Source organism: Eleutherodactylus coqui, chromosome 4 (assembly GCF_035609145.1).
Source record: "Eleutherodactylus coqui strain aEleCoq1 chromosome 4, aEleCoq1.hap1, whole genome shotgun sequence".
NCBI lineage: Eukaryota > Metazoa > Chordata > Amphibia > Anura > Eleutherodactylidae > Eleutherodactylus > Eleutherodactylus coqui.
In genome coordinates this window covers 63,861,169-63,875,405 of record NC_089840.1, presented here as the reverse complement: position 1 = coordinate 63,875,405, position 14,237 = coordinate 63,861,169, and the positions used below count along the sequence as shown (strand labels likewise).

Here is a 14,237-nt window from a genome sequence, read left to right as displayed (position 1 = left end):
GATGGAACCATTGACCGCAGGGCTTCACTTTCCCTAGATGACCGAATAGAAGAATGGAATCTTGAACAGATGTGAAGCGAGTAGTGAAGTAGGAGCTGCAGGACTCCGGTAGGCAAAGAACCTAGAAACGTCATACTAACACTCAACTTTTTGGGTTGCCAAATGCAAGAATCAAGAGTCACCTTGGCTCCTGTAATATCTATCAGTCACCGGCTGGACAACTGTAGAAGTCCAGATAGATATACTGTATTAGGGCTCATTGACACGGCCGTATGCGTAAACCGCTGTGTGTATTATGCAGAGTCACCACTGTGTGAGCCGGCGCTATGCCCATTGCTGCGTAGGGCAGCGATTGCTCATGCAGCGTATCCTAGGCACGCTGCCGTGCGCAGTGTGACCAATTTGCTTCTTTAAAATCCCCCGCTGTATTTCTTGGTAGCACGGCATATTAAACGCCGTACAATGAATTGCGTATGTACAGCATTTTATACCCAAAACGCTGAAAAATAGCGCCGTATAACGTTGAACAATGGAGCCTCTCAGACAGTCGCTCAATTGCTGCACTTTGCAGTGCCGCAATTTGAGCCTACACAAACGGGCAGACCGGTAAGGGCAAATGTCGTTGTCACACGTATGCGATTATCACGCTAGCAGGCATACCCGGCGTTGCCCAGGATTAAAACTTGAACCAAAAGACACATTAGCATGGATTGAGATTTTGAAGAAAATCCGTGTTGCCCATAGCAACCAATCACAGCGCAGCTTTCATTTTACCTCAGCTGTGTAAAAAATGTTTTCCTTTTGATAATCTTATTTCCTATCATTTTCGTAATATGCCGCGCAAGTTTAGGTTTCAACATACCGCAAAACACAGACTAGATTAAAAAGGGAAAAAAAAATACAAATTCCTCGTGGACGAAGTCACGGATAACAAGCAAGTTACAAATCTTTGACTGGAAACCCTCATAACTCACATTTAATGACACTCCTACAGAGTGGAAACTCAAAAAATGTCATTTAGCCAAACGGTCTACCGTAAGATGTCCTTGTTGCCCATAACAACCAATCACAGCGCAGCTTTCATTTCTCAAACTGCTGAGGTAAAATGAAAGCTACGCTGTGATTGGTTGCTATGGCAACAAAAGAATCTTACTAGTAGAGAGTCTTGCTTAAAAAAAGGTGGGGGGGGGCTACGGTTTTATTCTGCCGTAGTCGTTGCTAGGGAGATGTAGGACAAAATGGCTGCCAATGAAGCCAAACATGGCGGAGTAAGGCTGGGTTCACACAGGACTGAATTGCCGCCGAATTTCCGTGCGGACTTTCCCCACGGAACTTCCACTTGCAATCTTAAATTAAGCCTGAAACTAAGCAGCAAAATGGACGAGATGTGCAAAAATCTCGTCTACACACTGCAGACAGTTCGCTGCAGCCAAGCCGCGCTGAAACTGAGGTGCCGGGCGAAATTCAAAGCCGCGGCATGTCAATTGTATTGCTGTTTCCGGTGCGGGCTCTCTTCTTTCTATGGGGGTAGATGGCTGCAGCGGAATAAACCGCTTTCAAAACCCATGCCAAACATCTCGGGACGTCAGCTGCAGAAATCTCGCAGAACTTCTGTGCAGTCCCACTGCGGAGATTCCGCGAGATTTGCGCCCCATGTGAACCCAGCCCACCTCCGGTGAACCATAAGGGCTTAGTCATATGAAGGCACTTGCATTGCGTATTACACGTGCAAAATTTGCGCAAACACTATGCAGTGAAAGAAACTCATTAGTTTAAATGGGTTCGGTCACATTTGCGCTTTTTGCCAGCGCATTTGTGTCACACGAAAAACGCAGCATATTAAACCAATTAAAATTAATTCCACTTTTAAATTAATGGGAACATTTGTTTTTGCGCGTGCAAATACGCAGAACACATGCTCGCAAAAAACAGCAAACTTCGCACACAACCCTGTGCGCAAACGCACGTGTAAAGATGTTTATGTTGGACGAGTACAAACAGCTCAATGACCTCTGAGAGCGATCTATTTATCCAAGAGGGTGTGCGCAGATATATTTAACCCCTCTCACCCAAAACAAACAGCCGCCTCCACACCCAGACTAGTCCGGCCGTATGCAGAGGACCCAGCGACAAAGTGACAGGTGTGACAGGCCTGCCCATAGCATCACATCACCCCTACAAGCATGGCCGACAGCGGCAAGAACTCTACCGGCAGGGCGGGGTGCAAGACAAGTGTCGCAGACAAACCTCTTCCAAGACGTTCTCTCTGGATGTTCTCAGTTGTAATTGTGAACGGATTTTTCATAAGGCGACTGTTACACCAAAAACGTACTTTGAAAAACGAATGTAAAAACGTGAATAATTATCAAAAACACGTGCATTTTGCAGTTTTCATCACAGAGATTTAACGTTAAAATGCACAGAGTTATTCAAAAACACGTATACGTATACCTTACGGGTGCGTACAAAACGCTGTACATACGCAGTTACATTGCGCATGTGCGACGTTTATACGCAACATTGCTAAGCGAAAAAGCTTGAATTTTTTTTAAAAAAGTGAAGCCAGTGCATGACGGGTTGCGCAAGATACGCCATCGTACGCAGGCAAAAGTCGCTGCCATACGCGGCCATATGAGAGTCCACACCGTGGTAAAATGGTGTTCTATACGCAGATTTTTACCGCATGCTCGCGTGATCCTGCCCTAACAGACAAAAACGTTGTCACGTAACGGCCTTAGGCTATTAGCTGAGAAACTCGTGCAATATTTGTATTATGAGGCGCACTAATTGGAACACCATTCGTTTGATTGGAGTCATATACACAAGCGACATTTTCCCCACACTGCATTGCTGGGGGGGGGGGGGGGGGGGAATCAGGGTATGCTTCATTTTTTCGCGTTGTGGAAATGCATCGCCCATTACTTTTAACAGGATAGGCAAACCTTGCAAGGCGTGGGATGTGCACGCTGAAAGCCATGTAGGAGAGTCGCTACTTGGCGGAAGTGATCCAAGGCATTTTTAACATAACGCCTCACATCGCCGTGAAAATGGAATCTGGCGAGCATGATAGCCTGCACACGGGCGTATCTGCATTGTGGAATCTGGAGCGGGCATCTGCCTCTGGATTCCGCAGCAAATACCGCCCACCGCAAAACATGATTTCCTCTACACGAGCGGAAATGGATTGCAACCCTGCGAGATACACTTGTGAGAGCCCGGGCTGATGCCTAAAAATACAAAACTGAGGAAAAATAAATTCACTGATCTAATCCTAGCTATAACTGCAACAACGGATCAGAATGTGAGCTTTAATAAAAAAATGCAGTTGTAGCTGCAGAAATATTACATTTCATATAAAACAAATCAAATAGCATATAAAGCGCTGCATAATAAAACCAGAGAGCACAGGAAAGATTGCCAGATTACCCAGCAGCCATCATCTCCTTCCGCACAATTTTTAATCAGTGGCTGTGCGCAGCAGCGCTCGCTTACTTAATCCTTAAAACCTTTCCCCTTTCTCTACATCTGATAATCCAGTTAAAACTTTCTCATCCTCTAAACGCCCCCCAACCACCTGTCCGGTCTACCCTAATGTTACTAGACAGTAAAGCAGATACAAAACAGTCAAAGGAATTCTTTTATGAAAATATACTGTTTCTAGTTAAATCCAGGTCATAGTTACAAAGATTTTGTGTTTGCATTTAGTAAAAAGGTTTCTATCCCCAGATATTCCAAGACTAATGTTAGAATAGCGCCACCTGCTGTTTCTATTCTGTGTCCTCAGTAAGTATTCCAGGGTGGTCACACATGCTCAGTCTTGCCCTCTCTATTTATTCCATGATTGCTTCTCTGCAACAGTCTCATCCTCTTATCACTCACTCAGCATTTCTTCTGACATCAGAGAATCCTAGAATGGTAGAGTTGGAAGGACCTCCAGGGTCATCGGGTCCAACCCCCTGCTCAGTGCAGGATCACTAATCATCCCAGACAGGTGTCTGTCCAGCCTTTGTTTGAAGACTTTCATTGAAGGAGAACTCACCACCTCCCGTGGTAACCTGTTCCACTCACTAATCACCCTCACTGTCATAGATTTTTCTAATGGACAACGGCCAAGTGTTCTACACCTACACAGCGGACATGTACTTTTAGAAAAAACATGACTATTGCCTTGCGAGCGGACTGTCACCTTGCTCCACAGGCCTGTCAACATGATGCCCAGCTCAAACACCGTGACAAAGGGAATGGAGAACTTCACTAACTGGTCTGTTCACATTGCAGTGTGTATTCAAAAGTAGTACCAAGAAAATCTGATGTACACGCCTTACATACATACATACAACTCAAAAAGGTATGCAGCCATTCACTGACAGCAAACAAATCCAGAAAACAGTGAGAAACTTGCTGGATTCTTCTAGTAATAAGAAAATGATGTTATAGTGTATTCCCATCTCGGTTGACAGCAGTTCTTAGGCAGATTAAGGCCGGGTTCACACGGGGCGGATTTGCCGCGGAAATTCCGCCGCGGCAAATCCGCCTGCGGCCGCTAAATCTCGGGGTTAGCCAGCCATGTGGACGAGATTGCTCAGAAATCTCGTCCTCACGGGACGGCCAATCCACTGCTGTAAACCAGGCAGAAACTGCTGCTGCGGTCGCCGCAGCCACGGCTTTGCCGAATGCAGCATGTCTGTTTATTTTTTCTTTCCGCTGCGGCTGCGCTCTCCTCTATGGGAGCGCCGGCTGCAGCGGAAAAGCGAGCGGTTGGGCCGCTTCAAAGCCGCCGGTTTTTCCGCGGTGGTTCTCCCGGCGGAAATCTCGCGTTTTTGCTGCGGCCAAACCACGGGATTTCTGTAACTCCCAACTGCCCCCACACACCGCCTTCAACTGAGTTGGCGGCAGAACTTGGCTGCTACACAATGGACAGTACACTCTGCTTACTGCGCTGTCTATGATTTCAGAGTTGCCAGGAATCAGCTGATCGTAGGGATCCACAGTGATGGAACTCCACTAATTGTCCATTGATGACCCATCATGCAAATAGGACATCAACAGAAAAGGCCCAAAGTCCTGGACAATCCCTACTAAAATAACCAGAGGGGTGGAGCACTTAATTAGCATAAATTCCATAAACATACAATTTTGGGCTTTTTGTAAGGCATACCTGCATAAAGTTACTTTTAAATATCCTGAGCCGCATGCAAATATCCATGGTCTGCTCAGTGGGCCCAGTGTGTTCTGGCTGGAGTTAGCATAAACCCCATCCACCTGGGCTGTGGGGTTTACATCATCTACTCCATCGACTAGACAGCGCAGAAAGCAGAGTGTACGGGGCATAGTGCAACAGCCCTGGTGGGTATTAAAGGAAAATACAAGTGGATCAGGTGAAGTTCGCCGTTTGGAATCCCAGTCAAATGAATAAAATGGAGTAAAATGCTGCAGCTCCGACCAGTGTAGTGGCCGGGCCTGTAATAGCAGGTGCAGCTCCCATTGCTTTTAATTAGAGCGGCGTCTGCAATTACCAGCGGGGCTCACTACACAGGTCAGAGCAGCAACTTCCACTCCAACCGCTATGCATTGAAGCGCTGACCGTGGGTACCAGACTAGTTCGGGACCTGAGCGATGGACCCCAGCCCATTAACTATTAATAAGTTATCCTGAGGATAAGTTATCAATAGGATCTTCCTAGAAACCCCCTTTAATGGGAAGCTGAGCCTGCAGTACCAAACCGGGATGCTACAAAGTTGACAGCGATAACTGTCCAGCACTGACCACATTGACAGCGGCACTGGGAATTAGCCGATCCATAGGGATCCAGAGAGGTGGACTTCCACCAATCCAATGATGACCTATCCTCAGAATAAGTTATCACTAGATAGGACCTCGTTCCAGGAGAGATGACCTGCATCTATCAAACTCTTACAGCGTATTCTGTGGATATACCACATAAGTCTCAGTTGGGGAAACTCCATTAGGGCGTGTTCCAACATTGCGGAAACAAAGCGGGAAAAAAACTGCGGAAAAGTTTATTAAAGTGAATGGGATTAAAGCGCATCCTGTTCACTTGTACAGGGGAAGAAAAAAAAAATACAGATTTTCTCTTCTAGAACCAACTCTAACCTATAGTTTTGCTGCATTTCCGCAAAACCCGAACGCACCCTTAAGCTTTATGGACATGAACCTGATCATTACAAGTAAATGTCCAGTCCTAATCATCAAAAACCACAGCAGAAATCCACTTGTTTAAGCACGGATTTGCATTACAGCGGCTGTAGAGCCACAGGTGGATTAGTCTCATTCAATGAGGTTAATCCCCGAGTGAAACACCCGACGCAGACTGCGCATCAAGAAGTGACATGTACCTTTTTGCAGCGCAGATTTCAAGTAAGTGCACAGAAAAACTATGGAGCAGATCCCCATTCAAATAAACAGGATGGTTATACGTGGGCACCATGTCAAAGCTGCTGCGATTCAACTATGTAAACCGGACCTTAGGTGTAAACCACATAAAACATTAAGTTTAACCCTTTCCAATCCAATTTGTATCCTGGTTTTCCTAGGGGGCTTACTCTTTTTCTGCCGTTATACAACTGCGCTATATGCTGGCTAAAGCCAGTACTGCATGAGGTGACACATTGGATAGGCTCCTACAGTAAAGAGGCTGGTAATATACAGTAAGAGAACCCCGACGGACGTCTTCCAACATCGGAGCTGTACAGCCTTAAATCATAATGTCTTAAGACGTCAGACAATGGATTGGAGAGGGTTAAAAGGGCCACTCTGGTGAAGCCTTTTCTTCATTCATGATGTAACTAGTCCAAGTATATATAAGCCAGCCAGTATTCACTGGTTTCACTATTCTTTTCTATTTGAAATGGTGACCACTTGAGAATTACTGCTTTTGTGTTCTCTCCAGAGGTCACTACTTCAGTCACCAGAACTTCCTGCATGGACTGTACCACACAGGCCCTTCACAGGGTGGGGGGACAGAAACCCCTAACAGTTACTGCTAAGGATTGGATGTTCTTGGCAAACAGGTATAATGAAGGAGATCTCTATAATCTAAAGTCCATAAGGAGGATGAAATGTGGAGACTAAAGAGGGTAATGATAAAATCACACTTCTATGGACAGCACACAAGAGAGAACTGTAAGGTTCAGCTGATCGAAATCTAATCAGCACTGCCAACCTCAGGGTGCATTTACACGGTACGACCTGTCGGGCACAATGCCCTGCAAATCGTCCCAGCGATAAATCGCTCTGCTGCTTTTACACAATGACAATCGCTAGTGAATGGAGGTGGAGCATGCCAGGGACGGCGCAAGCCTGCCCGGCTCCATTCATTGTAAGTTGGTAGTCGTTCATAGATGAATGAGGCAGGTGGGAATGATCTCCAGCCTATTCTGCTTCCTTTCACTGGAACGACTGGCATGGCTTGATAGGCAAACCACATCATCACCCCTGGTCTCATTGCTATTTTGCCAAGCTTCACCACAATTGTGAAATAGATAGCCTCACCCCCGGTGGGTATTGAATGGAGAGGAGGCCGAGAATGCACAACCGCCGCTTCATTCATCTCAATGCGACCGATGGAAATTCAGCCAGTAGACATCTCACCCAAAACTCCCATACACAATGAGCCAAGAGTGCCTGGGTTCTGTACATGGAGAGGACAGTAAGACACAGCCAGACACCTGTGATAACTACTTCTCCCACAAGAAGAAAAGGATCGAGCAACTGAAACTGGTCTGATCCTTATTTCCCCAATATCTGATATCATTAGAGTTGGGAGGCTGCCATACATAGATGATTAATTGGCCCCAACGATCTCAGCAGAGCCATATCTAGTGTGTAAGTCTTCCTGCCTCTGCACTCCCGTTTATGCACTTCCCTAATAAGTAAATGGCGGGACAGCTGAAAGTTGAAAAATGACTAATAGACAAGAGGAGCGTACTGTCTATTAAAAGGAAACATTTTTTTCTTGTGCGTTATATTGAGATAATTGACAGCGGCATTTAAAGGTGAACAGCTGACGCCCACACTGTATGCAGAGAGGTCTCCCGCGACCTCTCTGCATACATACCCCGGCGCTCCAGGACGTAAGTGTACGTCCTGGAGTGGGAAGGGGTTAATAATCATCAACCTTCTACTAAAGGGCTAAAGGAGGACCACGTAGATCCTGATCATTGTTAAACATGTTGGAAGTTAATTACGAAAAAATTTTTTTTAAAAACACCAAATATATGAAAATCCTTAAAGGGGTTGTCCCGCGCCGAAACGGGTTTTTTTTTTCAATAGGCCCCCCGTTCGGCGCGAGACAAACCCGATGCAGGGGTTAAAAAAAAAAAAAAAAAAAAAGGATAGTACTTACCCGAATCCCCGCGCTCCGGTGACTTCTTACTTACCTTGCTAAGATGGCCGCCGGGATCTTCACCCACGGTGGACCGCAGGTCTTCTCCCATGGTGCACCGTGGGCTCTGTGCGTTCCATTGCCGATTCCAGCCTCCTGATTGGCTGGAATCGGCACACGTGACGGGGCGGAGCTATGAGGAGCAGCTCTTCAGCACGAGCGGCCCCATTCAGAAGGGAGAAGACCGGACTGCGCAAGCGCGTCTAATCGGGAGATTAGACGCTGAAATTAGACGGCACCATGGAGATGAGGACGCCAGCAACGGAGCAGGTAAGTGAATAACTTCTGTATGGCTCATATTTAATGCACGATGTATATTACAAAGTGCATTAATATGGCCATACAGAAGTGCATAACCCCACTTGCTTTTGCGGGACAACCCCTTTAAGGTGCTCAGATAAGGAAACCCTGTTCTTTTAGAGATAGGTAAACTCTCTCTTAACGCAGAAGAGAGTCCATATAAAATACGAGCGCTCAAGCTGAATGGGGCGATAAACGCTTTTTTGCAAGACAACTGGCACAAACTAAAAGGTTTTTGTTCTCTTTGAAACTAAATTGTAAGAACGCAGTAAATCATACGCAGAGGAAGGAAGAAGAATCCAAGCCGGTGTCTTGCATCAAAAGTAGAGAGAAGTCTATGCTAATGTGTATACCTACGTACATTGGTACCATTAATGAGCTCTGTATCTTCACACTGGCAGCAGAACACTTCAGTCTCACTTTCTTCCAACTGTGAACTCTGTAACGTAAATGGAATAATGTCACTTTTCAGGCGGCTGGTTAAAAAGAGGCAGGAAAGTGCCAAAGGGAGGCTCAAAAGCAGAGAGCAGAAGCAGAAAGGCAGCAAGTCCAAGGAGCAAGCCAGGGCCAAAGTAAGAGGTCTGTGCCTATACAAGAGGTACGGAGGTGCTCACCTCCCGAGTGGCAAGCAGGTACTATATTTATGCAGGAGGGTGGCAAGTTCTGTGGTAGACACTACATGTGCTTGCCGAGTTACACCTACTGGTCACCTTATGCTGCTGGTGTTAGAAAGAAGAAAAGAGGGGGGGAAAAAGCAGGTACTAGATTTGGTTTTGGAGGCCAAGGATGTGTGCCTACTGCTGCCAGCAACGTAACGCAACCATGAAACATTCTTAGCCTTATGAAGAAACCCAAGTAGTTTCGAAAGCTTAATGTAACATCATCTGCGGCAGAACCTCCGGTCACAGATTCGGCTGAAAATGACGGAAGAAAACGTGCTGCATGCTGAGTTTTCCTCCATTCGAAAGCCGCACAGCTGGGCGCAAAGTGTGTGGACCCCATTATAGTCAATAGGGTCCGTCCAATGCGGTTCGCTTTCATCCAGAGACAGAACCATTAAACTATGTGCATTCCCTTTCCCACTCCCCGAATGCCGCAGGAGAGTGGAACCCCCAAAGCAGGCACCCTTATTGAGAATAAATTTAAATTGGACAACCCAACATGGTACCAAACTCTTCTTTTTAGCAAAAGTATATATAAAGTAATGAACAAGTATGTCAGTTGTCCCAAATCTTTTACATGGCATAAATCATTTAAAAAAAGTGGAAAAAAAAGGGTATATCCAGTTATTTAACAAAAATAAGAAAGATGAAAAAATACCTCTACAGCGCCATAGGCACCCCTCTTACAGACTAAGCCAGAAGCCTGCTGCACACTAATGAGGGGCAATCACCCCAAAACAGTCTGTGCATGGTTTTCTGGCTTGATTTCTTATTCCCAATCATCGATAAGACTTATAAAAAGTGACTTTGATCAGAAGGAATGCTGCTATCCAATAGATGGCGCCGTCGAGGTATTTTTCCATCTTTCTTATTTGCATAAATTTCCCAGAGGAGCATTGTTTTATTAAGTCTCCTTACTCATCTTTTAGGTGTTCCCCCACCCCTTCTGAGTGCTCTCCTTTGGCACACTCACCCCCTAAGCGTCTCCACAAACTTTTTGGGTGCCTTCCTTTAAGGAGACACTACATAGCTTCTGACCAGCTACTTAACATTATCTTTAAGAGTTGCAATACTCCCCTTATCTATCCTCCACCACTTCCGATCTGACACTTCCCAGAGCCCCCTGCTGGTTTTAGTACCTCCTGGTACCTGCTGACATGGACTCACCGAATGGTTGCAGCGGTCACATATGTTAACAGGGACCAGAAAGTATATAAACCAGTGGGTACTAGAAGACTAGGAGCAATGGTGGACCAGTAAGTGAATATTACTACTTTTATTATCTCAACAGCACTCTTTAAAAATGTTTAAGTGGCCAAAGACCCCTTGACCCCCAAAAATAAATAAATCACTGTTCTTGCCATACTAAATCTAATGGAGTGGCTTTCTGCAGGACCCAGATACTATAATGGGAAGTTGGGGCACAACATCTCGAATACACGGTTCAGTATAAACAAAAAAGCTAAAAACACACGTGGAGTCAAACATTATGTAGAACAGCTTACATGACCATTTCCCATTAATCATTTAGTTTTCCTCTTCGCATGCAGGACCACCACAAACCCCAACTCCCCTTGCCCTCCATGCCACTATAGTACATGCCCACAGTTTTGCACCCACAATCTAAAGTGAAAAGATTCCTCCTGATCCCAAACAAGCATTTTGGATTCCAACATGCCGACGACTTCAGTTTATGGGAAGCTAGCCGTCGACAGAAGCGCGTTCACTAGCGCTACCATCCTATGCAAATGGCCCATCTAGGACCTCAATCACCTTGCAACCTTAATGCATCAAGAATCTGCTACCAGAAAAGGCACAAACTTCTTCCAACCCTTTATTTCCAATAGTCCAATAATAATCTGGGGCCAATCCAGAGGATTTTGGAAATACAATGTTGCCATCGAGCAGCATCCTGCAGGAACCGAGCTCCAGTCGCATTTCCTCCTTCTGTAGTCTCATGTTACACAGGAAGAAGCTGCGTGTTCTGCGCTCTTGTGAGCAAGCATGCTGTTTAGCCAGCGTGACAGATGCAAATCTGCTTAGAACATGCTTTATATCCTTTATGTGCTCTGAGCAAATGACTGCATTAATTGCTGCTCATGAACAATACGCCGTCCTGTGCGGCTTGCATGAGAATCCCTTCTAGAATTAAGTCACGGAAGCCAGGAAGTTTTTATGGAAAAGAACTAAGTTCAAAGAAATTGTGTGTATGGCTTGGCATCTATGTGACAAGACTATATACTATGTTCTGGAAGGGAGAATCTTATGGTAGAAAGTCATGTGATCTCTAATTTTTCTCAAGAAACCGACCGCTCTTGTCCTTGTCCATGGGTTGTGTCTGGTATCGCCGCCCCTTCTTTTACAGGGGTTATCCACCAAACATACATATAGTCACCTGTGCACAGGATAGGTGGTGAATGCATGTTCACTGGGGTCTGATCCCAGGGATAAAGAGACCAGTGGTCCACAAGCCCCCCTGGTGAATGGATCGGTGATGCATCTGTGTGACCACGGCTACACTCGAGGTCCATATCACATAAGTCACTCTGGTCAGGAATGCGATCTTTTCTCCTTAGGGAGAGCACCTAGAAGGTGAGTGAGGAGACTCAAAAGCCCATTCATGCTCCTCTGGGTAATATGCAAATAAGGGAGATGGAATTCAACCTTTTAATAGGTGGCGCTGCAGAGGTGTTACTACCACCACCGCTGCTGCTGCTAAAGTGTGCCTAACCAGGGTGGTAGACAGGAGAGAGAGGCACTAGACATTTCTCAATGTGTGTACAGTGAGAGCCTCCGAGAGATCACCTGGGTCCTAGCTCCTGGGGGGGCCTCTCCATAACAAATATTTTAGTAGTTGGTTAATTGCAATATTTGTGTGGAATATGCAACTAAAATACATGGAGATTCAAAAATAATGAAAAGTAAAGCCGATTTCTTCCTACATGAACGGACATACAACAGTCAGAATGACATGAAGATTGAACTCCTTTAGTTTTTATTGCACCTTACAGATGCTCGATGCGGGCGCCATTGGTGACACTAGACAACTTAAAACACCACGTCTCCGCTGTAGTGGAATTTATAACCAGGTATGACAAGCAGCGTCTGGGCAGCACTGCACTACAGACTTGACATCTGCCACGTCCCCAATGGCTCCCACATCAAACATCTGTAAGGTGCAATAAAAACTAGGAGAGTTCTGCTATCTTTTCATGTTATTCAGGCTGTTGTATGTCACTTCTTATAGGAAGAAGTCAGCTTTACCCCCTCCGTTCTTCTTGAATCACTCTGTATATAATGCAATTCATATGAATAAGGTTAATCAAAATCACAAGCACTGGAGAAAAAAAAATGTGTACTGATTGCATGCAGCAGATCTGGAAAACAAAGCTGCATCGTAGCATGCTGTGGATTGCAATTTCTTAAAGGGGATCCCACCTCTGGCGTCCGGAATTCCCTGATAAGCAAAAAAGTTTGTGTTTACGATAAAATCCATATATTTATTGGTCATATTTGTCACTAGGCAGAAATATTTAAACCAACCCAGCTGGAGAAAGAGGATCGCACCCCTTCTGATTACCTGATGCACACTGTGCATTAACCCTTTCCAATCCACTGTCTGACGTCTTCAGACATTCTGATTGCAAGCTGTCAGCTCCGATGTCGGAAGACGTCCGGCAGGGTATTCTTACTGTATATTATCGGCTGCTCTGTTGTCGGGGGCCTTTCAAGCATGTCCCATACCGCCGTACTGGCTCTAGCCAGCAGATGGCGCCATTGTATAATGGCAGAAAGAGAAAGCCCCCTAGGAAACCCTGAATCCAAAATTGGATTGCAAAGGGTTAAGTACGCATCATTCCTTTTAAGACTCTCCATGCAGCTATGATTGGCCAGTCAGATCAGCATGTAGAGTCTCCAATTACTGGTACATATGGTAATAATACAGTGTTGACATAATCAGAAGCGGTGCAACCATCTTTGTTTGTCCAGGATCGGAGGGTCGCTTTAATGCATAGCCCCAATGTAAGGTTTGCACGTAAAAATGCAGAATTGCATAAAACACCAATGTCTTTCCATCCAGTTATTAGAGGATCCGTCCTCCTGGCTATCTGCAGACTACAGACTGTTTTGTGATGATCTGCAGCTCTTGTCCCATTACATTCTATGAGAATCTATAAAATTACCATTTCTGGTTGAACAAACATTTCTAATTACGCCTTCAAATAACTATATTTACCAGAGGCAACAATCCCGAAAACACGACTCTGTAAAGTGATTTAACTATACTCCGCATTCACTGTCATCTAAACATTACTTGCAGAAAACCAAAAAGTGAAGTGCGCACCTGGGTTATTATCTACATCAAAGGCTCATAAACCGCCGGCTGTTAAATGCTAAATTTAATCTTTTGCACACTTCAGCAAGTAATTCGGTAAAACTTGTATACACAACGCTCTGTATACAGCAGCCGGCACCGCAGGTGCACGCTGCCGACGAACAATCCCGCCTTACATTACTGAATTAATCATTTACCTTCCCAATAAGACACCCGTGTGCTTGTAAAGGAAACATCTGTACTTTACCGAAGCATGAAAGCACAAGGAGGGCGCCGTTAAACAGATTAAAAGTAGTATTTCCAACCTACGGAAATCCAGGAAGGGGGGGGGGGGGGGGGTTAACGGAGAAGTCATAAACCCCCTCCTTCAGTAGTTCAGCATGCTACATGTGCTCAGAGATGTCAGTTCAACAGCTTTTCTGTTCGGTCAATCTAGATCTTAGGGTACTGTTAGACAGGCTGATAGTCAAGGCTCTTTTACACGCAACGATTATTGTTAAAAACAGCCGAATTACTGAACGAATTGACAATTGTT

General features: G+C 45.3%; 1 protein-coding gene across 2 annotated transcripts in view; it reads right to left on the bottom strand.

Moving 5' to 3' along the window:
- Window positions 1-14,237, bottom strand: part of SSH2 (slingshot protein phosphatase 2) — a 166,107-nt gene that overhangs the window by 118,105 nt on the left and 33,765 nt on the right. The window contains exon 2 of one of the 2 annotated variants that reach the window (XM_066599593.1): window positions 9,066-9,143. The exons of the other annotated variant lie outside the window; for it this stretch is intronic. Coding sequence (XP_066455690.1) covers window positions 9,066-9,143 — 78 coding nt within the window. The remainder of the gene's footprint in view (window positions 1-9,065; window positions 9,144-14,237) is intronic. 2 annotated transcript variants of the gene reach the window in all.